This window comes from Primulina huaijiensis, unplaced genomic scaffold (assembly GCF_012295235.1).
Source record: "Primulina huaijiensis isolate GDHJ02 unplaced genomic scaffold, ASM1229523v2 scaffold41111, whole genome shotgun sequence".
Taxonomy (NCBI): Eukaryota; Viridiplantae; Streptophyta; class Magnoliopsida; order Lamiales; family Gesneriaceae; genus Primulina; species Primulina huaijiensis.
In genome coordinates this window covers 1-26573 of record NW_027359773.1, presented here as the reverse complement: position 1 = coordinate 26573, position 26573 = coordinate 1, and the positions used below count along the sequence as shown (strand labels likewise).

At 35.4% G+C, this 26573-nt stretch overlaps 2 protein-coding genes and 3 long non-coding RNA genes across 6 annotated transcripts; 3 read left to right on the top strand and 2 right to left on the bottom strand.

Annotated features, from left to right (window-relative positions):
• The first annotated feature begins 501 nt into the window (after positions 1 to 501).
• Positions 502 to 12759, top strand: LOC140969349 (uncharacterized). 2 transcript variants are annotated; one of them, XR_012173927.1, is made up of 5 exons: positions 502 to 1734; positions 2211 to 2342; positions 4229 to 4543; positions 6895 to 7076; positions 12314 to 12759. It is a non-coding gene; the product is annotated as an uncharacterized lncRNA (long non-coding RNA). The 2 variants fall into 2 exon arrangements; XR_012173926.1 differs by lacking the exons at positions 6895 to 7076; positions 12314 to 12759 and having other exon boundaries at positions 4229 to 5285.
• Positions 2386 to 2745, bottom strand: LOC140969350 (uncharacterized). Its single transcript, XR_012173928.1, has 2 exons — positions 2633 to 2745; positions 2386 to 2562 (listed from the first exon to the last, which is right to left on the bottom strand). It is a non-coding gene; the product is annotated as an uncharacterized lncRNA (long non-coding RNA).
• Positions 5220 to 8818, bottom strand: LOC140969351 (uncharacterized). The gene is made up of 3 exons (XR_012173929.1): positions 8698 to 8818; positions 7574 to 8484; positions 5220 to 5318 (listed from the first exon to the last, which is right to left on the bottom strand). It is a non-coding gene; the product is annotated as an uncharacterized lncRNA (long non-coding RNA).
• A 6096-nt stretch (positions 12760 to 18855) lies between the features above and the next one.
• LOC140969353 (uncharacterized) lies at positions 18856 to 25035 on the top strand. Its single transcript, XM_073430672.1, has 2 exons — positions 18856 to 19136; positions 19202 to 25035. Exon 2 carries the CDS (start codon positions 24121 to 24123, stop codon positions 25033 to 25035), a length of 915 nt encoding a protein of 304 aa, XP_073286773.1. The 5' UTR covers positions 18856 to 19136; positions 19202 to 24120.
• A 73-nt stretch (positions 25036 to 25108) lies between these two features.
• On the top strand, positions 25109 to 25552 carry LOC140969352 (uncharacterized). Its single transcript, XM_073430671.1, has one exon. The coding sequence runs from the start codon at positions 25109 to 25111 to the stop codon at positions 25550 to 25552; it is 444 nt and encodes a 147-aa protein (XP_073286772.1).
• The last annotated feature ends 1021 nt before the right edge of the window (positions 25553 to 26573 follow it).

Here is a 26573-nt window from a genome sequence, read left to right as displayed (position 1 = left end):
TCTTGATTTCTTGGTCAATGAAATACGTGGTTCCAAATCGACCCGGATGGTATTTGGGTCCAACCCGTATTAGTATTTTTAATAGAATAATCAATCGTTGTGCGAATGTTAAAATTATCACGGATATAAATGAGGTGGGGCCCAATAAATTTGTATAGTAATGCTAAATGTTTCTTTTTCAATTTAATTTGTCGTTGGACTTCGTTTGGGAAAGTTCATGAATCAACTTGTCTTGTAATAGTCGAATCCAAATCAATAATTAAGAATTTTGTTTTAAATTCATTGTAAGAGGGTGTCTGCATATTTAATAAGCTGAATTTTGTTTGATAAAAAACAATTTATATGTTTTGAGACCATCTCATCGATAAACTTTGTCAGATGGATCTTCTACTCGACTCGAATTATAAAAAAAATATTATTTATTTATCAAAAATATAAATTTTAACTTTATATATATATATTAGATCGATTAACTACACGGTCGACTCGTTGTAAGAAGATACATCTATAAAAGAATAAAGAAAATAGGCCTTTAGCCGAAATCTATTTGGACTGAGATTAAAAAGATTTAACATTATAATGGGCTCAGTCTACTTGCCCCTATCAGTATCAACACAAACCAAACCAAACCAAAACCAAAACCCTAGTCTCTTGTTAGTCCAAAGATTGAGGCATTTCTTGTTCGACCATTTTCTTCGCTGATTATCCAAGGACGAGGCGAAGATCGAGGAATAAAAGTGTAAGTTGCCGAAATACGAGTTCTTGATTTTTGTATAATTTGTGGATTTTTTTGTTCGTATCTGAAGATTAGCTGATGAATCTAGGCGATTTACATCAGACATTAGTTATACTTCCTTGAGTGAGAGAAGTGTTTTTTAATCAGTAGAACTACAATATGTATTATTAGCGATTCGCCAATGAGCTAAAATATCTGTTTTACTCAGGTATTTTTACCATCTAAAAATGAAAATCGATAGAAGAAATATCTGTTAAGTGATAGAATTTATTTTTAATGAAAATGGATAGAAGGCCCAGTATCGTTCGCCCCTCTCTCCATTAAGTTATTTTTCACAAAAAAAGAAAGATTCCTGGAATCAATAGTATGTCTGAAAAAAAATGTGTTAAAAAATACAGCCCATCCCGTGTCAAAAGCTAACAACTAAAGCCTGTCACGGGTGGGTTCATTGATTGTTGAATGGCAGAGAAATTGGGAGGGCAATTTCTTAGAGTAATGTACTCAATTATTGTCCTCCCGTGTACGAATTGGGAGGGCAATTTCTTAGAGTAATGTACTCAATTATTGCACCACCTTCAAACATTGAAATAAAGGTAAACCACAGCGCTCTTAATCATTCCAAAGGCAAAAGCAAAAGGGGAAAAAAGGGGGGGGGGACACAGAAAACAACTCCAAGAGGAAAAGGCAGCAGTAGAGAAATCAAAGGGGAGGATTCAGCAGGAGAGAAAGTGGGTTTCCAGTGCGAGAAGCAATGATGCAGACTCAGAAGACACTAGAAAGCCAACAGTCTTTGATGCAATCTGGGCAGATTTCTGGGAGCTTGAGTTTTTAACGGGGTTTTGAGTAAAGAAGACGAAGAGATGTCCAAATCCGCGCTCTCTACTTTCAGGGCTAAGGAGGAGGAGATTGAGAAGAATAAAATGGAGGTTAAAGAGAAGGTTCAGGGGCAGCTGGGCCGGATTGAGGAGGAAACTAAGCGCTTGGCCACAATTCGTGAGGTAGGAATTCTGGGATCATTATTAGGGATATTATGGTTACAAGTATGAAATATTAATAAAATAAAATAAATAATAATGAAATGAGTCTTAAAAAAATGACAAATCAAGATTAAGCAAAGGAAAAACGAAAAAAGAGAATGAGAGAGGAATGAAGAAAAAGAAGAAAAAAAAGTGCAAAAGAGTTTTTTTTTTTTTAAAATAGTGGGGGAGTAAAGCTCCAGGAGGAGCATAGACTCCCCCCCGTGGAGAGTGAGTCTCGGCTAACCGTCTGCTGTGACCATTTCATACGAATCTTTGGTTGACGCGTCTATCTATATACACACATATATATACAATACAATTGTTATGGCGTGGCAGAACTCAGAAGAAAAGAGAAAAAAGGGAAAGAAAGTTGTGTTCTTTGGTAAAATGAGATAAAGAAGATTATTGTTTTTTTTTAATTTGATTTGCTGGTATGGACTGATATTGTTTTGCAGGGTGTTTGTCTTACAAAGGTACCGAAGATAAAAATTTGTGGTAATAATTGGGGGAGCCAAGTTCAGGAATCCGTCAGTGGTTGAAAAAGGCATATTCATCTCTAATCCACTGCCCATCTGTTCACTTCTTAGGTAATCCAATATAATTCTCTTTTTTCTTGCTTGTTGCTGAGTATTCTTTTCTTGCTTTGGATGATTTTGCTACCAAACGAAACAAGTCAAATATTTAATGTGAACTTTTTTGTAGTTGGCTTCTTTTACTGTCAAAATATTCTTGGTCCTTCATAGATAATCGGCATGTGAAGATTTGTGGTATCACTATCTTAAAGATATTAGACTTTGGAAGCTTTACCTTTCTGCTGATAACTACATTTCCGTATTCCGGAACCATGCCAGACCCAAAGTGGTTAGGCGGAACCCACTTTTTTTGAAGTTCAACCCTTTGAACTTCTCCAACTTTTCTCCATGATTAGCTGATATGGACACAAAAGGGATTGGGTTTCGTGAGATGGAACTTGTGGTTCTCTAGCAACCAAAAAAAGACGCACATGATAAGTTAAGAGTAACATGATAAGTCATTTTCTCTGCCATTCTCGTAATCTGTAACAATCAATAATGAACCCGTGACATTGCCATTCAATGGACAACAGCTCTTGTCCCAGAGGAATAACTAAAATATTAATCTTTTGAATTTGGAAAAATAATATTTTAATTAATGGAAGACTCTGCCTATTGTTCACCCGTGAAAGCACAATAAAGAAAAAAAATTAACTGTATGTGCCGACGAAGTACTATGGCAATAAAAATGAGTTTGAAAATTTGGTCCTGCATTTCTTTAGTTTGTAAATTTAGTAATTTCTTTATATTATTTTCACTTTTCATTATTCAGGTCTTTTAGGATAGGTATCATCTAATATTTGGGAATAAAATGTGTTACTACTTTGTCATATTAATCTTGGTAATTTTTTGGAAAACAGATGGGTTGTGAAAACAAAAACAAAAAAAGATTATAGGACAAATCAGCAATTTTATAAGTTAAAATCAGTCGCGTAGGCAAGGACCGAAAAGAAAAGTCTTAATAATAACCGGAGGATAAAAAGCAATATCGGGAGAATATAAAACCGATGAGTGAAGGAAGGAGATAAAGACAAGGTCTGGTGTGTTAATGTGACCATTCACCACAAAAAGGGGCCTAGGAAGGATAAAAGTTTTGATGAAATGTCAATATGCTGACATTAACTTTTTAGTTGTAAAATATTTTAGACATGCTCAATGTCGATTATTATATATTTAAATAAGATATTTATATAAATAACAAGATTGATCAGTAAAATTTTCCTTCGGGATAGGCTGTATTTTTTTTAAAAATAATGATAGATTTTTTTTCATACGTACGATTGATTCCAGGAATCTTTCTTATTTGGTGAAAACAATTTTTTTTCATAAAAAGACGTTTATAAAATTTTAATAACAAAACACTTATTTAACACAAAATTGATAAGAGGAATCTTTCTTATTTTTCCGTGTCCCATCACATGTCAAAATCAGAATTCTTTTTATTTTCTCAATTTAAATTTCCTATTTGCTGCGATGATTGGATAATATATTTGAAAGCTCATACTATTCTTTTTCTCTATTTTGTTTATCTGGTATAACAATGTTTCTTGTTTTCTGTTTCAAATTGTTTCTTCTAAATCTAATTTTTGTTTGCTCGAAATATATGTTTGAAAGATCATTATGTTTTTTTTTATTTCGTTGATCTCTTTTTTTACAATATATTTTTGTTAGTAAATGAGTATTTTAACTTCTGAAAGATTATTAAAGAAAAATATATTTCTTTTCAATTTTCTTTTTATCATCACCAAATTCACCACTCATCAAGAAGATGATGCACATATTTTCTACTATTATTTTCTTACTTTTAAGCATTATTGTAGTTTTTATGTGATTTTCTTTGTTTTTAAATTAAAAAAATTTATTTCCAAGAACGATAAGTTGATTTTATAAGTTTTCTGTAGAGACACCAAGAACTATAAGTAAAGCAAATGGTAGTGGATCCAGTGGAAGTATGATGCATCCATGCGGCTTGCCAGTTGTGAGGATCATGGAAAGAGATTCCAAGATTTTCGTATTGATAGATCTTGAAAGTTGTCCTGTCACCAGCTGAAGAGTATCAAATTTGGGTTGTCACATAGTCGACGCTCTAAGAGGATTTATGTACTGCAGCAGAGATATATCCATCAATGCATATGTAGACATCAATCGTATCCCCGAAAATCATACAAAAGCACTACAACAAAGCAGAATTACATTGTCACACGTTGATCACATAAGTATGCATGTTTTCATATTCATTTTTCGTTATTTTTTTATGTTTTTAATTTGATGGTCATCATTTCTTTAAATGCGACAGACCACAAAATGTTACGGGACTTTGGAATTTGGGACCAAAAAACGGAATCCCGTTAATTTGCTGATCATATCGGGCGACACGGGTTTTTGGCCTACAATGAAAACTTTTAGATATTATAAATATAATATTATGATGGTATGTCGTCCTTCCAAGTACAGAAATTATCCTCCAGCAAATACTGTCATGTGCTGGAATTAGTTAGTGATAAGAAATTTGTTCCCTGCCCAAATAAAATTATACTAGTTAATTTGTTGTAATATTTACATTTACTTCTTGAAATTCGGTTAAATTTAGTTGTCTTGAATTTCAATATGAATCTTGTCATTCAATACTTGTGAATCGAAATGATGATTCCGTTGTATTGAATGGCAAAATTCATTCAAAATAATGAAATTTAATCGAAAATTTCAAGAAGTAAAGATAAATATCATAACAAATTTACTAGAAAAATTCTATTTGAGCAGGGTATAAATTTCCTAGCACCGACTGATTCCAGCAGATGATGATGTTTGCTAGAGGATACATTCGGAACTTGGAATTACCACATGCTATCATAATATTATATTTATATTTCATTAAAGTTTTTATTGAAGGCTAAAAACCAGTGTCTTCCGATACGATGAGCAAATTAACGGGAGGTTCGTTTTTTTGGGCTCAAGTCGCAAAGTCCTCCAACATTTTGTGGTCTGCCACATCTTTTCATGTATCAAAAAAATAACAGCCACCAAATTAAAATCAATATATATATATGAAAATAAAATTACATATGTGCTCAATGTGTGACAATGTAATTCCGCTTTGTTGTAATGCTTTTGTATGTGTTTTTGACATACTTTTGACTCCGCATATGCATTGATGGTTATATCTCTGGTACTGTACCTCAATTCTCTAAGAACCTTGACTATGTGACAACTCAAACTTGATATGTTTTTGTCGGGGACATGGCAGTTTTCAAGGTCTATCCATACAGAAATTTTGGCGTCTTTCTCCTCGATCCCCGCAAGTGGCAAACCGCTTGGATGCTATTCACTGCGACTAGATTTGCCGCTTGGATGCTTCTCACTGCGACTAGATCCACTGCCACTTGCTCTGCTCATATTTCATTGTGACTCTACGGGAAATTGATCAACTAATGAACATAATCAAGAACTTATCGATCTTGGAACTAAGCTTTTTTTTAAAAAAAACAAAAAACAAAAAATCTCATAAAGATCACAATAATGTCTAAAAATATGAAAATAAGTTCTTCCTCTTCTTGATGTGTGGGGGATTTGGCGCTGATAGAAATACAATTGAAAAGAAATAAATTTTGCTTTAATAATCTTTCAGAAATTAAAATATTCAATTGCTAACAAAAATGGATTGTAAAAAAGAAATCAACGAAATATAGAAAAAGAACAGAATGATCTTTTAAACATATTCTTCAAACAAACAAATATAGATTTAGAAGAAACAATATGCAAAAAAAAAAAACAAGAAACATGGTTACAACAGATAAACAGAATAGAGAAAAAAAAACAATATGAGCTTTCAAACCCTTGCATGCAGCAACAAGATTTAAACAAAATAAAAGAAATAGTCTGCCTCGAAATGTAAAATACCACAATTCGTCATAATCCAGAACAAGAAGCTGCTCAAATTGAGAGAATTCAAGACATGGATGGATAGAAGGTGTTTTTTTTTTTGGGTGCTTCTAATTTAGAATGATGATGGTTTTGCTTATAGATCCCCCACACATCAAGAAGAAGAAACACTTATTTTCTTATTTTTAGGCATTATTGTGGTTTTTATGAGATTTTTTGTTTTTTTAAAAAAACTTAGTTCCATAATCGATAAGTTCTTGATTATGTTCATTATTACGATTTGATCAATTTCCCGTAGAGTCACAAGTAGCCATGAGCAGAGCAAGTGACGAGATCTATTCGCAGTGAAAAACATCCAAGTGGTTTGCCACTTGCGGGGATCGAGGAGAAAGACGACAAAATTTCTGTATGGATAGACCTTGAAAACTGCCATGCCCCCGGCAAAAACATATCAAGTTTGAGTTGTCACATAGTCAAGGTTCTTAGAGAATTGGGGTACAGTAGCAGAGATATAAACATCAATGCATATGCGGAGTCAAAAATATGTCCAAAACACATACAAAAGCATTGCAACAAAAAGGAATTACATTGTCACACATTGAGCACATATGTACTTTTATTTTCATATATATATATTGATTTTAATTTGGTGGCTGTTATTTTTTTGATACAGGAAAAGATGTGGCAGACCACAAAATGTTGGAGGACTTTGTGACTTGAGCCCAAAAAAACGAACCTCCCGTTAATTTGCTCATCGTATCGGACGACACTGATTTTTGGTCTACAATGAAAATTTTTAGATATTATAAATATAATATTATGATGGCATGTCATCCTTACAAGTAGAAAAACTATCCTCTATCAAATACTGTCATGTGCTGGAATTAGTTAGTGATAGGAAATTTTTTCCCTGCCCAAATAGAATTATACTAGTAAATTTGTTGTAATATTTACATTTAGTTCTTGAAATTCGGTTAAATTTAGTTGTCTTGAACTTCAATATGAATCTTGTCATTCAATACTTGTGAATGGAAATGATGATTCCGTTGTATTGAATGGCAAAATTCATTCAAAATAATGAAATTTAACCGAAAATTTCAAAACGTAAAGGTAAATATCACAACAAATTAATAGAAAAATTCTATTTGAGCAGGGTATAAATTTCCTAGCACCAAGTGATTCCATCAGATGATGATGTTTGCTAGAGGATACTTTCGAAACTTGGAATGACCACATGCTATCATCATAATATTATATTTATATTTCATCAAAATTTTCATTGTAGGCCAAAAACANCTGTATCAAAGAAATAACAGCCACCAAATTAAAATCAATATATAAATATATATATATATATATGAAAATACGAGTACCTATGTGCTCAATGTGTGACAATGTAATTCCGCTTTGTTGAAATGCTTTTGTATGTGTTTTGGATATACTTTTGACTTCGCATATGCATTGATGGTTATATCTCTGCTACTGTACCCAAATTCTCTAAGAACCTTGACTTTGTGACAACTCAAACTTGATATGTTTTTGCCGGGGACATGGCAGTTTTCAAGGTCTATCCATACAGAAATTTTGGCGTCTTTCTCCTCGATCCCCGCAAGTGGCAAACCGCTTGGATGTTTTTCACTGCGACTAGATTTGCCGTTTGGATGCTTATCACTGCGACTAGATCCACTGCCACTTGCTCTTCTCGTGGTTCCTTGTGACTCTACGGGAATTTGATCAAATCGTAATAATGAACATAATCAAGAACTTATCGATCTTGGAACTAAGTTTTTTTTTAAAAAAACAAAAAACAAAAAATCCCATAAAGATCACAATAATATCTAAAAATAAGAAAATAAGTGCTTCCTCTTCTTGATGTGTGGGGGATCTATAAGCAAAACCATCATCTTTCTAAATTAGAACACCCACAAAAAAAAAAAAAACACTTTCTATCTATCCATGTCTTGAATTCTCTCAATTTGAGCAGCTTCTTGTTCTGGATTATGACGACTTGTCGTATTTTACATTTCGTGGCAGGTTATTTTTTTTATTTTGTTTAAATCTTGTTGCTGCTTGCAAGGGTTTGAAAGCTCATATTGTTCTTTTTCTCTATTCTGTTTATCTGGGGTAACATGTTTCTTGTTTTATGTTTCATATTGTTTTTTCTAAATCTATTTTTGTTTGTTTGAAGAATATGTTTAAAAGATCATTCTGTTCTTTTTCTCTATTTCGTTGATTTTTTTTTTACAATCTATTTTTGTTAGTAAACGAGTATTTTAAACTTCCAAAATATTATTAAAACAAATTTTATTTCCTTTCAATTTTATTTCTATCAGCGCCAAATCTCCCATACATTTATGTTTCATATTGTTTTTTTTAAATCTATTTTTGTTTGTGTGAAGAATATGTTTAAAAGATCATTATGTTCTTTTTCTCTATTTCGTTGATTTCTTTTTTTACAATCTATTTTTTTTATTAAATGAGTATTTTAAACTTCCGGAAGATTATTAAAGCAAAATTTATTTCTTTTCAATTTTATTTCTATCAGCGCCAAATCCTCCATAAATCAAGAAGAGGAAACACTTATTTTCTTATTCTTAGACATTATTGTGATCTTTATGGGATTTTTTTTTGTTTTTTAAAAAAAACTTAGCTCCAAGATCGATAAATTCTTGATTATGTTCGTTATTACGAATTGATCAATTTTCCGTAGTGTAAAGGCCCGTATTTCGTATTCATATTTTAGCGGAATTATTAAAATTTTTCTAAATAAATACTGCATAATTGTAATCTTGATATAAAATCTTTCATGCAATCATGATGTAAAAATATTTCATGCTTTAAACTAAATGCGTAATTGTAAAACTTACAGACAGAAGACGTGACTTCATGAGCTTCTCGAGAGCAGTAGTAGTACAACATTTTACAAGATCATAAGCTCTGATACCAACTGTAAAAGCCTGTATTTGTATTCATATTTTAACTGAATTATTAAAATTTTTCTAAATAAATAATTATCTTGCCTCATTTACAAAATAAACATGTGAATAATTTTTATCTTTAAAATATCAGCGGAAGCAAATATTGTTTTCAAATAACAACTTAAAAATATATCCAACGTATTAAAACTGAGTTTGAACATAAGAAAATGCATAAACTAAAACATGAGATCCTCGGGTTCCTACTACCGCTGACCCAAGCCAACTCACTGGTTTCCGCCGCTCGTATTCGTCGTATTGAGTTGTTTTCTTCAAAACAAATTTTCAGGCATGTATATATTGTTTCTTTTCTCTTCAATCAAGTCATATAGATAATTTTAATCTTTTTTATGTTCATGATTTAAGCAACAACTCGAAACTTGACAGCAATATTCTGAAAATCTGCACAAGCCTTCTCGGCCCTATGATATGTATTTCACGGTTGTGTTGTCTTTGTTGATTCCAGGAGTTGCTCGGTTCCAGGCACCCAAGGCTGCTTCTAGGCATGATTTAGAGTGTGTTAGGGTGTTATTGGTCCATTGGTTTACATCCATACACTCACAAATAAAAACATGACAGCAACTTTTTCCAAAGATATAGATTTGAGCCACGATTTTGTTCTTAGTTGGTTAAGGAGTGTGTTCGAATCTTGGCTGTCCTAAGGACTGTAGCCGTGGTTAGAATCCTTCCTTATCATGTTTAGGTTGTGATCAAATCAGTTTGTCCAAACTTGGTTCACGGACCCTTCAGATTTTTACATAAACATCACAAGTGCACTTCGGTTCCTTCACTTTTCTGTGTGAGCATGTTTCGGTTTTTGGGTGTTGGATGGATTGTGGTTGGCTTCTAGCCCATAACTATGGTTCATACAACACTCCATCATGTCTAGATCAAGCCATGGTCGATCAAATGACCACTGGAACGACACAAGACAGTAAAACAATTCATTACAGCACACTACGCAGAAAGTGGTGCTCTCGGCAGAAACTTTGAATTATCCTAGGTATTTGCTTGGATTGTGGTTGGCTTTTAGCCCTTAGCCATGGTTCAAACTATGCCTTAGGATGTTGGTAAGAGTCTTTGGTTGGTTCAAGCCAATGGTCATTAATTTCAGAGTTTACACCACAAACACACAAGCTGCTACTGCTGTATTTTGACAGCAGCTTTGGGTCTCAGTTTTGGTGGTGGTTTGAGTTCTTGGTTGGCTTTTAGCCTATGACCTTGGACTGGACAGTACTTTAATGAGTTAGGAAAGTCATGTTCTTGGCCGTTCTTGATTCGGTTGAGTTTAGAGGTCGTACAAGAATTTACGGTGCAATGTGCCAAAATGACTCTCGAAAGAGTGTTTTATGTTTTTGGATTCCATTCACCAATTTTCGTGTACAGCTATCATCATGAACATTTTTCAGTATGTTAGGGGTATTTTTAATCATGGTTAAACGTCGGTTTAATGTTGGTTCGGTTTGGTACGAAGCCATGATTGAAAAATTAAGTTGTTGGTCCTAATCGTCTGGTTTTTTGTTCGATTGTCAAGTTTTGGTCAAGATAAGATTATTTGCATGTGTCACATATCAGAATTAATTCGCAGCAAGCCTGGGAACGATCCAACTCATCCGGTAAAAACAAGGTTATAGTTATATTACGTGCACAAAAATATAAAATGTTTATTTTTGAGATATATGTGATATGTCTTGTGGCCACCTTACGTTTATGGGTTTGGAAGTCGGTAGGCGCAACCGAAGACCTCTCCACCCGGTGACTTACGACCGTTTTACGATTATGTATGGGTACGGATATCCAGTCCAAGGGTTGTGGTGATCTCTACCGCCCAGTATACTGTGGTTTAGTCTGATCAGGCGCTCACGTTATGTTATGGGCCACTTGCTTAGAAACATTATCTCTACCAGAATATTATGATATGTTATGACAGAGCTCTACTGAGCAAAGTTTTTACATATGATTTTTAGATATGCACGTAATTATAATTATTCATGATACGACTTTCACCGTGCGCTTTACGATACCATATTTTTACGTTGCATGCGATTTTACGATATAATTACTTGTTAATCAAGATATATATATGTTGAGTCTTTAGACTCACTAGACTTGATTGTTGTAGGTACTGATAAGGTCGAGGCCGAGGGCGGATACCAGTGAGTTGGCTTGGGTCAGCGGTAGTAGGAACCCGAGGACCTCATATTTTAGTTTATGCATTTTCTTATGTTCAAACTCAGTTTTAATACGTTGGATATATTTTTAAATTGTTGTCTGAAAACAATATTTGCTTCCGCTGATATTTTAAAGATAAAAATTATTCACATGTTTATTTTATAAATGAGGCAAGATAATTATTTATTTAGAAAAAATTTAATAATTCCGCTAAAATATGAATACGAAATACGGGCTTTTACACGTAGAGTCACAAGGAATCATGAGCAGATCAAGTGGCAGTGGATCTAGTCGCAATGAGAAGTATCCAAGCGGCAAATATAGTCGCAGTGAAAAGAATCCAAGCGGTTTGCCACTTGCGGGGATCGAGGAGAAAAACGCCAAAATTTCTGTATGGATAGACCTTGAAAACTGTCATGTCCCCGGCAAAAACATATCAAGTTTGAGTTGTCACATAGTCAAGGTTCTTAGAGAATTGAGGTACAGTACCAGAGATATAACCATCAATGCATATGCGGAGTCAAAAGTATGTCAAAAACACATACAAAAGCATTACAACAAAGCGGAATTACATTGTCACACATTGAGCACATATGTAATTTTATTTTCATATATATATATTGATTTTAATTTGGTGGCTGTTATTTTTTTGATACATGAAAAGATGTGGCAGACCACAAAATGTTGGAGGACTTTGCGACTTGAGCCCAAAAAAACGAACCTCCCGTTAATTTGCTCATCGTATCGGACGACACTGGTTTTTGGCCTACAATGATAACTTTTAGATATTATAAATATAATATTATGATANAATTTGCTCATCGTATCGGACGACACTGATTTTTGGCCTACAATGATTATCTAAAATTTAGATATTATAAATATAATATTATGATGGCATGTCGTCCTTCCAAGTACAAAAATTATCCTCCAGCAAATACTGTCATGTGCTCGAATTAGTTAGTGATAGGAAATTTGTTCCCTGCCCAAATAGAATTATACTAGTAAATTTGTTGTAATATTTACATTTAGTTCTTGAAATTCGGTTAAATTTAGTTGTCTTGAACTTCAATATGAATCTTGTCATTCAATATTTGTGAATCGAAATGATGATTCCGTTGTATTGAATGGCAAACTTCATTCAAAATAATGAAATTTAATCGAAAATTTCAAGAAGTAAAGGTAAATATCACGACAAATTTACTAAAAAAATTCTATTTGAGCAGGGTATAAATTTCCTAGCACCAACTGATTCCAGCAGATGATGATGTTTGCTAGAGGATACTTTCGGAACATGGAATTACAACATGCTATCATAATATTATATTTATATTTCATCAAAGTTTTCATTGTAGGCCGAAAACCAGTGTCGTCCGATACGAAGAGCAAATTAACGGGAAGTTCGTTTTTTTGGGCTCAAGTCGCAAAGTCTTCCAACATTTTGTGGTCTGCCGCATCTTTCCCTGTATAAAAGAAATAACAGCCACCAAATTAAAATCATAAATATGAGTACCTATGTGCTCAATGTGTGACAATGTAATTTCTCTTTGTTGTAATGTTTTTGTATGTGTTTTGGACATACTTTTTACGTCCTCATATGCATTGATGGTTATATCTCTGCTACTATACCCCAATTCTCTAAAGACCTTGACTATGTGACAACTCAAACTTGATATGTTTTTGTCCGGGACAGGGCAGTTTTCAAGGCCTATCCATACAGAAATTGTGGCGTCTTTTTCCTCAATCCCCACAAGTGGCAAACCACTTGGATGTTTTTCACTGCGACTAGATTTGCCGCTTGGATGCTTCTCAGTGCGACTAGATCCACTGCCACTTACTCTGCTCATGGTTACTTCTGACTCTACGGGAAATTGATCAAATCGTAATAATGAACATAATCAAGAACTTATCGATCTTGAAACTAAGTTTTTTTTTAAAACAACAAAAAACAAAAAATCCCATAAAGATCACAATAATGTCTAAAAATAAGAAAATAAGTGCTTCCTCTTCTTAATGTGTGGGGATCTATAAGCAAAACCATAATCGTTCTAAAAAGAGAAGCACCCACAAAAAAAAAAACACCTTCTATCCATCCATGTCTGAATTTTCTCAATTTGAGTAGCTTCTTGTTCTGGATTATGACGACTTGTGGTATTTTACATTTCGTGGCAGGCTATTTCTTTTATTTTGTTTAAATCTTGTTACTGCTTGCAAGGATTTGAAAGCTCATATTGTTCTTTTTCTCTATTCTGTTTATCTGGTGTAACCATGTTTATTGTTTTCTGTTTCATATTATTTCTTCTAAATCTATTTTGGTTTGTTTGAAGAATATGCTTAAAATATCTTTATGTTCTTTTTCTCTATTTCGTTGATTTATTTCTTTACAATCTATTTTTGTTTGCAAATGAGTATTTTAAACTTCCGAATGATTATTGAAGCAAAAATTATTTCTTTTTAATTTTATTTCTATCAGCACCAAATCTTTCACACATCAAGAAGACGAAGCACTTATTTTCTTACTTTTAGACATTATTGTGATCTTTATGGGATTTTTTGTTTTTTTAAAAAAACTTAGTTCCAAGATCGATAAGTTCTTGATTATATGCATTATTACGATTTGATCAATTTCCCGTAGAGTCACATGGAACCATGAGTAGAGCAAGTGGCAGTGGATCTAGTCGCAGTGAGAAGCATCCAAGCGGCGAATCTTGTTAGGTGAGGGGTGTGGCCTACATATTAAATAAAATAATATAAAGCCTCATCCCACATCGGAAAAACTTATAAAGTTGAATGAGGGAATTAGTTATAAATAGAGCTCAATTTCTTCAGTTATTGTATCCCAAAATCAAAAGCTTTTTAGCTTTGATAAAAAGAGAGTGCATAGAAAAAAAGAGTGTATTTTTTTCTTGAGTGCGGGAATTCTCTTTGTGTGAGTTAGAGAAATTATTTTCTCGGTATACTCGGGTTGGGAGTGTGAGAAATATTGAGTGTATTGGTGTATACACTTGTTGTAATATTTCTTCCAGTTATAAAAGTTGCAGTGCTCCGTGGACGTAGCCTATATTGGGTGAACCACGTAAATCTTTGTGTTCTTGTTGGTTATTTTATTTCGCAATTTTTTGGATACTATTATCATCTTGATCGGCATCGCTTCGGGGGTGTAATTCCCCAAAAACTGGTATCAGAGCCTTGTTGTGAAAATTCTTAAAAATTCTGAGTATGCTCTGTGGTTGCAGCTTTGTCTGATCTTCCACATCAGAAAAGATTTTTTAGATTTTTTGCTAAGGCTAGAGAAGTGATGGCCGGAGATGATGGATCGGGACCGGGAATCAACAAGTTCGATGGAACAGATTTTTCGTTCTGGCGGTTACAGATAAGAGATTATCTGTACAGTAAGAAACTGCATCAACCTCTATCAGGAAAAAATCCGAAAAAGATGGAGGATGATGATTGGGAGCTCCTTGACCGACAGGTTTTAGGTGTCATACGATTGACCCTAACAAAGAACGTGGCGCATAACGTGGCGGATGCCAAAACCACGGAGGAGATGATGACCATTCTTTCAGACATGTACGAGAAGCCATCAGCAAACAACAAAGTACATCTCATGAAAAAGTTATTCAACTTGAAGATGGGAGAAGGTGCTTCGGTGGCAAAACACATAAATGAATTCAACACGATTGTCTCCCAGCTGACATCGGTGGACATCAAATTTGATGATGAGATTCGAGCACTTATTCTTCTGGCGTCTTTACCAGACAATTGGGAACCGATGCGGGCAGCGGTTAGCAACTCTGTTGGAAAAGGAAAACTACAACTGAATGATGTTAGAGATCAAATCCTTGCTGAAGAAGTTTGCAGGAAAGACTCGGGTGAAGCAACATCATCGAGATCTGCTCTAAATCTTGATAACAGAGGAAGAGGCAGGAGTGGTGAAAGGACTTCCAACCGATGGCGCGGTAGATCCAAGTCAAGAAATGGAAAAGACAAAAACATCTTTGAAAAGAATATGAAGTGCTGGAGCTGTGGTGAGACTTGTCACCTGAAAAAGAACTGCAGATCAACGAAGAATAATTCCAATGTTGTCACTGAGGAAGTACATGATGCTCTGCTATTATCCATGGAAAGCCCTGTTGATTCTTGGGTTATGGACTCGGGAGCTTCGTTTCATACCACAGGTGATCGTGATGTATTTGATAATGACATCGCTGGCGATTACGGAAAAGTTTTTCTGGCTGATGGAAAACCCTTAGAAATTGTTGGTATGGGTGATGTACGGATGAAGATGTCAAATGGATATGTCTGGAAAATCAACAAAGTCAGACATGTACCAAAATTGACACGCAATCTGATCTCGGTGGGACAGCTCGCTGATGAAGGCCACAATGTGACCTTCGGTGATGGTTCCTGGAAAGTGAACAAAGGAGCCATAATTGTTGCTCGAGGAAAGAAAACTGGAACATTGTATATGACTTCCAGTTGCAGAGACACATTAGCAGCTGTGGATGCTGGAGCCAATTCAAGTCTATGGCATTATAGACTTGGACACATGAGTGAGAAGGAAATGAAGATGTTGGTGTCAAAAGGAAAGCTACCAGAATTAAAGACTGTTGAACACCAACTATGTGAAAGCTGTATCTTTGGAAAGCAGAAGAAAGTGAGCTTTTCAAAAGGCGGTAGAGAACCAAAAGCAGCAAAGTTGGAGTTGGTTCATACTGATGTATGTGGACCATCTCCTGTGACATCCCTTGGAGGCTCGAGATACTATGTCACATTCATTGACGATTCGAGTAGAAAAGTTTGGGTTTATTTTCTGAAAAATANTGGTACCGAAGGTCCTCTGTTGATCAGATATGCTGCAGTGTTAACAGCATCAGCCCAGAATGATTTTGGCAATCCAGAATGCAATCTCATGCTCCTTGCGCGTTCATTCAAGGTCCTGTTCATCCTTTCAGCTACACCATTCTGTTGAGGTGTACCAGGAATGGTTTTCTCCATCTTGACNTGTTCATATTGATTCAGCAAGCAGAACAAAACTTGATCCGAAATCAAAGAAGTGCTTCTTTATTGGTTATGGAGATAATGAGTTTGGTTATCGTTTCTGGGATGACCGAAATCGGAAGATCATTCGGAGCAGGGATGTAATCTTTAATGAGAAACTTCTGTACAAGGACAAGTCAGACATTGAAGTAGGAGATGAATGTCCTGAAGTCAAGAAGACTGATGAAGTGCCATTGACAAACATTCCTGTGAATGAATCGAAAACCAGTAACCAGGAAGATGAAGAAAAAACTGCACAAGATGATGACCCACAAACTCCGGTGATTGAACTCAGGAGATCTTTGAGAACCATTAGACCACCTGAGAGATATTCCCCTGCACTTCACTATATTTTGCTGACAGACAAAGGTGAACCGGAGACCTATGAAGAGGCAATGCAAAAAGATGATTCAACCAAGTGGGAGTTGACCATGGAAGATGAGATGGATTCACTGTCATCTAATCAGACGTGGGAGTTGACAGAACTTCCGCAAGGCAAAAAGGCGTTACATAACAAGTGGGTGTACCGGTTAAAAGAAGAGCATAATGGTAGCAAGCGGTACAAGGCAAGACTTGTTGTAAAGGCTTCCAACAACGGGAAGGAATTGATTACACCGAGATCTTCTCTCCGGTGGGTAAATTAACCACTATCAGGACTGTACTTGGACTAGTGGCGAAGGAAGACTTACATTTAGAGCAGTTGGATGTAAAGACTGCGTTTCTTCACGGTGATCGTCTAGATGAAGAAATTTATATGAAGCAGCCACAGGGCTTTGAAGTACGGGGAAAAGAGAGAATGGTGTGCAAACTTCAGAAGAGCTTGTACGGTCTCAAACAAGCTCCAAGACAGTGGTACAAGAAGTTTGATGGATTCATGAGTGAAAATGGATTCCTAAGGTGTCAAGCTGATCAGTGTTGTTATGTGAAAAAGTTTGACGGTTCTTATATCATACTACTGCTATATGTAGATGATATGCTGATAGCTGAAGCTTGTCTGGAAGAAATTGATAAACTCAAGAAAGATTTATCAAAGGAATTTGCCATGAAGGATTTGGGTGCTGCAAAGCAAATTTTTGGAATGAGGATCTTTAGAGACCGGGTGAATGGATTCTTGAAGTTATCTCAAGAAGAGTACGTGAAAAAGGTGGTTAGCAGATTTAATATGGATGAAGTTAAATCTGTGAGTACTCCTTTGGTAAGTCATTTCAAACTAACCAAAGCACAATCACCATCGACGGAGCAGGAGCAGGCTCATATGAATAAGGTTCCTTATGCTTCTGCTGTCGGAAGCCTCATGTATGCAATGGTGTGCACAAGACCAGACATAGCACATGCAGTGGGAGTTGTGAGCAGGTTTATGAGTAATCCAGGAAAGCAACACTGGGAAGCAGTTAAGTGGATTCTCAGGTATTTGAAAGGTACTGCTAATTGTTCTTTATGCTTCAGGAGATCAAAATTTGGCTTACAGGGTTTTGTCGATGCCGATATGGGTGGTGACCTGGATGGCAAGAAAAGTACTACTGGATATGTGTTCACATTAGGTGGTACAGTTGTAAGCTGGGTGTCTAAGCTGCAAAAGATTGTTGCGCTTTCGACTACTGAGGCTGAGTATGTTGCAGTTACTGTAGCTAGCAAGGAGATGTTATGGTTGAAATCCTTTCTGGAGGAATTGGGTCAGAAGCTTGAAGATAGCACATTATACTGTGACAGTCAAAGTGCTATTCATTTAGCAAAAAATCATGTTTATCATGCTAGGACAAAGCATATACAGGTTAGGTACCATTTCATCAGATCAGTGATGGAAGATGGAGTCTTGATGCTGGAGAAGATTCCTGGAAGTATAAATCCAGCCGATATGCTCACGAAGACGGTAACCATTGACAAACTGAAGTTGTGTTCAACTTCAGTTGGACTGCAAGTATAAATGGAGATATATGAGTTGCTGCACTGTTGGTGTGAAGACTTGATTGAAATCAAGTCTTCAAGTGGGAGAATTGTTAGGTGAGGGGTGTGGCCCACATATTAAATAAAATAATATAAAGCCTCATCCCACATCGGAAAAACTTATAAAGTTGAATGAGGGAATTAGTTATAAATAGAGCTCAATTCTTTCACTTATTGTATCCCAAAATCAAAAGCTTTTTAGCTTTGATAAAAAGAGAGTGCATAGAAAAAAAGAGTGTATTTTTTTCTTGAGTGCGGGAATTCTCTTTATGTGAGTTAGAGAAATTATTTTCTCGATATACTCGGGTTGGGAGTGTGAGAAATATGAGTGTATTGGTGTATACACTTGTTGTAATATTTCTTCCAGTTATAAAAGTTGCAGTGCTCCGTGGACGTAGCCTATATTGGGTGAACCACGTAAATCTTTGTGTTCTTGTTGGTTATTTTATTTCGCAATTTTTTGGGTATTATTATCATCTTGATCGGCATCGCTTCGGGGGTGTAATTCCCCAACAAATCTAGTCGCAGTGAAAAGCATCCAAGCGGTTTGTCACTTGCGAGGATCGAGGAGAAAGACGTCAAAATTTCTGTATGGATAAACCTTGAAAAATGCTTTGTCCCCAGCAAAAACATATCAAGTTTGAGTTGTCACATAGTCAAGGTTCTTAGAGAATTGAGGTACAGTACCAGAGATATAACCATCAATGCATATGCGGAGTCAAAAGTATGTCAAAAACACATACAAAAGCATTACAACAAAGCGGAATTACATTGTCACACATTGAGCACACATGTACTCGTATTTTCATATATATATATATTGATTTAAATTTGGTAGCTGTTATTTCTTTGATACATGGAAAGATGCGACAAACCACAAAATGTTGGAGGACTTTGCGACTTGAACCCAAAAAAACAAACCTCCCGTTAATTTTCTCATCGTATCGGACGACACTGGTTTTTGGCCTACAATGAAAACTTTGATGAAATATAAATATAATATTATGATAGCATCTGGTAATTCCAAGTTCCGAAAGTATCCTCTAGCAAACATCATCATCTGCTGGAATCAGTTGGTGCTAGGAAATTTATACCCTGCTCAAATAAAATTTTTCTAGTAAATTTTTTGTAATATTTACCATTACTTATTGAAATTTTCGGTTAAATTTCATTGTTTTGAATGAATTTTGCCATTCAATACAACATAATCATCATTTCAATTCACAAGTATTGAATGACAAGATTCATATTGAAGTTCAAGACAACTAAATTTAACCGAATTTCAAGAAGTAAATGTAAATATTACAACAAATTTACTATTATAATTCTATTTGGCAGAGAACAAATTTTCTATCACTAACTAATTCCAGCACATGACTGTATTTGCTGGAAGATAGTTTCTGTACTTGGAAGGACGACATGCCATCATAATATTATATTTATAATATCTAAAAGTTTTCATTGTAGGCCAAAAACCCGTGTCGCCCGATATGATCTGCAAATTTACGGGAGGTTCGTTTTTTGGGCCCAAATTCCAAAGTCCTGTAACATTTTGTGGTCTGTCGCATGTAAAGAAATGATGACCATCAAATTAAAATCAACATAAAAAAATAATGAAAAATGAATATGAAAACATGCATACTTATGTGCTCAACGTGTGACAATGTAATTCTGCTTTGTTGTAGTGCTTTTGTATGATTTTCGGGGATACGATTGATGTCTGCATATGCATTGATGAATATATCTCTGCTGCAGTACACCAATCCTCTTAGAGCGTCGACTATGTGACAACACAGATTTGATACTCTTCGGCTGTGACAGGAGAACTTTGAAGCTCTATCCATACAGAAATCTTGACGTCTCTTTCCATGATCTCCGCAACTGGCAAGCCACATGAATGCATCTCACTTCCGCTAGATCCACTACCACTTGCTTTACTCATAGTTTTTTTGTGTCTCTGCACGGAAGTTAAATACGCAATTACTAACAAAAATAGATTGTAATGAAAGAAATCAACGAAATAAAAAATAAAGAACAGAATGATCTTTAAAACATATTCTTCGAACCAACAAAAATAGATTTAGAAGAAATAATATGAAACAGAAAACAAGAAACATGGTTATAACAGATAAACAAAATAGAGAAAAAGAACAGAATTAGCTTCCAAATATACTATCCGATCATCGATCTTTTCAATTTTTAACTTGCGTATCTTCTTGAATCTGTGGCTAAAGTTTGCCGCTCATGCACTTGAGTTGGATTCAATTAAATAAAGAATCACATGTGATAGGATTTTGATAACAAAGAAGCTTCACCAACGGGTGCTAAAAGTGAGCACATTAAGAGAAGACTGCATATTTCCAATGCAGCAAATGAGAAATTTAAAGTGAGAAAATGAAGAGAGTTCTGATTTTGACAAAAAAAAAAAAAAAACAAAGAAAGATTCTTGGAAATCCATCTTATGAGTTTTGGGTGAAACAAGTTTTTTGCTTATTAATATTTTATTAACGTCTTTTTTATGAAAAAATTGTTTTCACCAAATAAGAAAGATTCCTGAAAATAATTTTTTTTATAAAAAATCGTTTATATCAACTCATGTGATAAGAAAAATTGTCTTTCTTAATTGATCTTTGATGAAATCATTCGTGGAATCTACTCATGTGATAAGAAAAAATGTCTTTATCTCTTTTTAAATAAAATTGTTAAGAAAATCGATAAAATTTTAGTTTTGAAAATTTTACTGAATAATGAAAAGTGAAAATAGTATAAATAAATTACTAAATTTACAAGCAAACTAAAAAAATGTAGTATCAAATTTTCAACCTCATTTTTTTCATAATGAATGGCAGAATAAATTGATTATTAAAGCATGTCACGGGTTCATTGATTGTTAAAGCTTGCCCATGCACTTGAGTTGGATTCGATTAAATAAAGGATCACATGTGACAGGAACACAATGATCACACTTTGATGGAACATAACAAAGAAGAAATGGTGAACATGTATTATCTCGTTTCCCATCACATGAGTAGTTTGACATGTACAATAATATATCATTGCCAGAGCCTTCGTCGGCCGAAGATATCAATTTCATGTTCATCGACATTGTTGGTAGGGTGAATCTTTAGATGGTTTATGGCATCGGCTCAGTCACAACCGTGGTTAACAATTGCGATAGCGAAGGTCACCGTTCCAGTTCTCATGACATTTCGCGGAAAGGTCACGGCACGAATATGTTTAAAAAATTACGATAAATTGAAAATATTTAAAAATATGTAAATCAAAATAAATATCATTTAAATAGATTATTTGATGAAAACAAGATAGTAAATATATTTTTTTAATTTTATAAACATCTTATTGAATCACAAAACATATCTTATTATATATCGAAATTTTCACAATCCTCTCAAAATTAAAATATATTATTAAGAAAGTTTTGATTTATAATCAATTAAATTTTTGAAAAATTTTCGGTCACATCCCGAAACCGAGACGTGCCATCGGCGTTGTTTAACAATTTATAATCGTGTAACAACAAGCTACGTAGTACATCAAATAGTCAAAAGTCAGTCTATTACATAAATCAATAATCGTCTTTACAATGCGATATAAAACGAATTGCGAAAGCGTAATATACGATAATCTAACTTAAAGATAGAATAATAAGACTGGTCTTGAATCGGATCACCATCCCCAAAAGTATTCTTGTTCTTTATTTTCGATTTGTTCCTCGTTCTTATCTGGGGTGGTAATGTAAGGGGTGAGTACTTGAGAAATACTCAAATGGGGGCCAAAGGGTAGAAGAAATCACACCTTCCAGCAGCATTTCAGCAACTCATTCTTGTCCATTTTCGAAGCACCGCAGTAGCCGAATTCTTGTCCGGTTCGACGCAGTCCGGTAGCTTTCGTGTCCAAATTTTAGTTGTCTTTCCCTCAAATCTTTGAAGATTATCATCAAGTAAGTGGGCTTTTGCTATAGTCTTACGTACACTTGCATTTAATAATTATACTACTTGATATATATATACAACGACATACTTGTTTTTCGTAGGTATATCCACATTTGCTTAAAAATACATTATGTATGTTTCTTGAAATTCGATCGGCATGATATATTCGTTCCTATTTGTTATGAACATTCTTGAACAATTTATTGTTGGATATTAGATATAATATTTGAAAGCATGTTTGAAATATTTGAAATTCACTGTAATAATTCGAATTAGAAATGGCAAGGAAATTCCGATATTTGATATGTTTTGTTTAAGGCCCTGATGCGGTGGGATATAATAACCGTTCTTTTGGCATCGCCCCTTAGAGAAGTAACATAAAGGGGACTGATCAGTAACTCAGTGCTATGTTTGTATCTTGTTCGTATTCGATTGAACATGCTTATGATTGAAATTATGATAACGTATTCGTATAATTATCACCTTGATATTTATTATGCCCGATCAGCCCCCATTTACTGAGTATTTCCCAAGTACTCACCCCTTACATTACCAACCCAGATAAGAACGAGGAACAAATCGAAGATAAAGAACAAGAATTCTTTTGGGGATGGTGATCCGATTCAAGACAAGTCTTATTATTCTATCTTTAATTTAGATTATCGTATTTTATACTTCCGCATTTCGTTTTATATCGCATTGTAAAGACGATTATTGATTTATGTAATAGATTGGCTTTTGGCTATTTGATGTACTATGTGGCTTGTTGTTACACGATTATAAATTTTTAAACAACGTTAATGACACGTCTCGGTTTCGAGGTGTGACATTTAAGTGGTATCAGAGCCGCCAGTTTCATAATCCGGCTGGGGATTTCGAAAGACAAAGTTTGACGAAGTTAGATTTTGGCAAAAACTTAGTCATTCATGTCCACCCCAATTTTAGATTTGAAAATTGTGACTTCCCATAGGAAACTCAAGAATTCGATTCCATTAATTATTCTGAATTGATCTCGACGTATAATATTCAAAGCATACGTCAATTCTCGAATTTTTCATCTTTGAACCCTTTCTGAATCAAATCTCGAATGAGATGACTATGAAATTTACTGTTTGATGTTTATTCACGACCTTATAATTTTGTAAGCCTTTCCATCTGTTTTTATTTCAGGAAATGACTTCAAATTCTTCTATGCCTCGCACTCGGACAACGACTCGTATGAGTGTTATACCAGTCTCTGACAAGGACACCATCATTAAGGACCTTCGAGCATCTTTCGCCCGAGAACAGAAAGACAACGGGAAACTAATTGCAACTCTACATACTCTGCAAAAATAAAAGTACGAGCTGGAGGAACAGAAAGCTCATCTCCAGGCTCTCTTGGAGCAGACCTTTTTTATAGCGGTCCAACGACATCAGCAAGATGCAGTGATCATTCAAGAACTGCAATATTCGGTACAACATCTGAATATGCATAATGAACACTTACAAAATCAGGTTCAACAAGTTCAGGATGCCCTTATCGACTTGGAACCTAAAATGGAACCGATAGAAGAACCAATGGAAGACGAAGCAGTAGGAGATGGCGAGATTTTAGATTATTGAGGATTTAGTGTCGCGACTAGTTCTAATAAAGATTTATAATCTATGTGCTTTATAATGAATTTCCTCTCCTTTTGTGCTTCCTAAAACTTGGATATGTATTGCTTCTCTTTTCGTTAGAATCAATAAAAAGTTTATTTGATTTTGTCAATTGTCGATTTCAGTTCATGATTAACTCATATATATATTGGCAAACAAATATCTTAGAAGCTTGCACCCTTGTAGGATATGGATGGAAGACCGGTACGAAACAACCGCAACCCGCGTTACGGAAATCGCAACAACAACCGTAATAACACAAACAATGAAGAGAACCTACATCCGCCACCACCACCAGGATTGGGCCTAAGTCAAGTTGACTTAATGGCCATAGCAACTATTGTGGCCACTACCATCCAAGGGTTGGGTAACACAAACGCCAACGACAATCCGCCACCACCAGGACCTCCAGCACATGGGGTCAAGTACCACTATAAGTCTCAGCGAAAGAATCGCACTCAAAAATTCAAAAGAGACCCGAACCTCGAAATTGCCCAAAACTGGATCAAAAATATCAAGACCCAACTCCGCCTACTCGAGATCCCCAACGAGTTCAAGGTGGATGTGGTGACACCATTCTTAGAAGAAAAAGTAGCCAAATGGTGGGAGACAGTCTCACCAGCTTTGACAGCAGATGGACCAATCACATGGCAACAGTTTCGAGAGGTATTCCTGAAACAGTATTACCCAGCTGAAGTGAGATTACATAAGCTGAGTGAATTCGAAAATTTTGCTCAAACTTTGGATATGTCTGTGGTGGAGTATACTTCAAAGTTCAACTCTCTTGGAGCCTATGAACCCACTATCATGGCTGATGATACCTTAAAGATGCACCGGTTCAAGCGTGGTCTGAGCAGTCGTATTCAGCCAGCATTAGCAGTTTACCAACCCACGAGTTTTGCTGACCTAATGGGCACACCAATACGAGCCGAGACAGACATAAAGAGCCTGGAAGATGAGAACAAGAATAAGCAACCTCTTTCTGGACAATATTTTAAAGGGAAACAGTCATTCAAAAGACCAAATCAGTCCAGTGGGTCATTCAAAGGCGCTTTNCTTGGCTTTGTGGCTCTTCAAATGTGGCTCTTCAAATTCTTAATGTAGCTCTTCAAATTCTTTGGTCTTCACAACCCCCAGCAAGCCAAAGGAAATTAAGTCTAACGCTCGTGTGTTTGCAATGACTCAGAAAGAGGCTGATGACTCAAACGATGTCGTGGCAGGTACCATTCTAATCAATGAAATGTCAGCATATGTATTGTTTGATTGTGGTGCCACTCATTCGTTCATATCTAAGAGGTTCACTAAGAAATTAAGGCTGATACCTGAAATACTTGTCGAACCTTTTAGAGTAGCAACTCCTACTAGTAAGACAATTGAAACACATAGGGTGCACAGATATTGTGAGATCTGTATTAATGATCACCTATTTCAAGCTGAATTGATTCAACTAAACATAGTGGAGTTCGACGCCATTCTGGGAATGAATTGGCTATCAAAGAATCACGCAATTGTAGACTGCCGCTTGAAGAACGTCAGACTAAGGGCTCCGAACCAAGAAGAAATCGTTTACTATGGTAAAGTCAAGAAACATGAATCCTTACTATCTGCTTCTCAGACTTGAAAAGCCATGAAAAGTGGAGAAGAAGTTTACCTAGCTATGTTAAGTGAGGTAAAGGAAGGAACCACACTTGTACTTGAAGAGATTTCGGTAGTACAAGAGTTTCCGGATGTCTTCCGTGAAGAACTCCCTGGCACAATGCCCGACCGCGAAGTGGAATTTGAGATTAATTTAGTACCCAATGCTACACTAATCTCAAAAGCACCGTACCAAATGGCTTCAGCAAAGTTGAAAGAACTCAAAGAACAACTTCAAGAATTGTTGGATAAGAAGCAAATCCGACCAAGCGCATCCCCATGGGGAGCTCCTGTCCTATTTGTAAAAAAAACACGGAAACATGAGATTATGTATTGATTACATGGAACTGAATAAGATCACAATCAAGAATAAGTATCAGCTTCCAAGGATAGATGACTTGCTTGACCAACTCAAAGGAGCTACAGACTTTTCCAAGCTCGACTTAAGGTCAGGCTACCACCAACTAAAGGTCAAAACAAACGATATTCCGAAGACAGCCTTCAGAACAAGTTATGGACGCTCATGCAATTGGGCTATTATCGAAAATTTGTTGAAGGATTCTCTTCAATAGCCATATCTTTCACTAAACTCACGCAAAAGAACTCTAAGTTTCAATGGAGTGAAGAATGTGAGTAAAGTTTCGAGACCTTGAAGAAGAAACTTGCCTCTACTCCGGTATTGGTATTGCCAACTGAAGGAAAAGATTTCACCATCTACAATGATGCTTCAAAAGGAGGTTTAGGATGTGTGCTCATGCAAGAAGGAAGGGTGATAGCCTACGCTTCAAGGAAATTGAAACCATATGAGCAAAACTATCCGACGCATGATCTCGAACTAGCTGCAGTGGTGTTCGCACTAAAAATATGGAGACATTATCTCTATGGAGCCAAGTGTGAGATTTTCACTGATCACCAAAGTCGCAAATACTTGTTCACGCAAAAAGAACTAAATATGCGGTAGTGACGATGGATTGAACTCCTGAAGGATTACGACTTGACGATAAGCT

Coding starts and splice junctions, on each gene's coding strand:
- LOC140969352 (XM_073430671.1), top strand. CDS start 25,109: ATGACTCAGAAAGAGGCTGATGACTCAAACGATGTCGTGGCAGGTACC.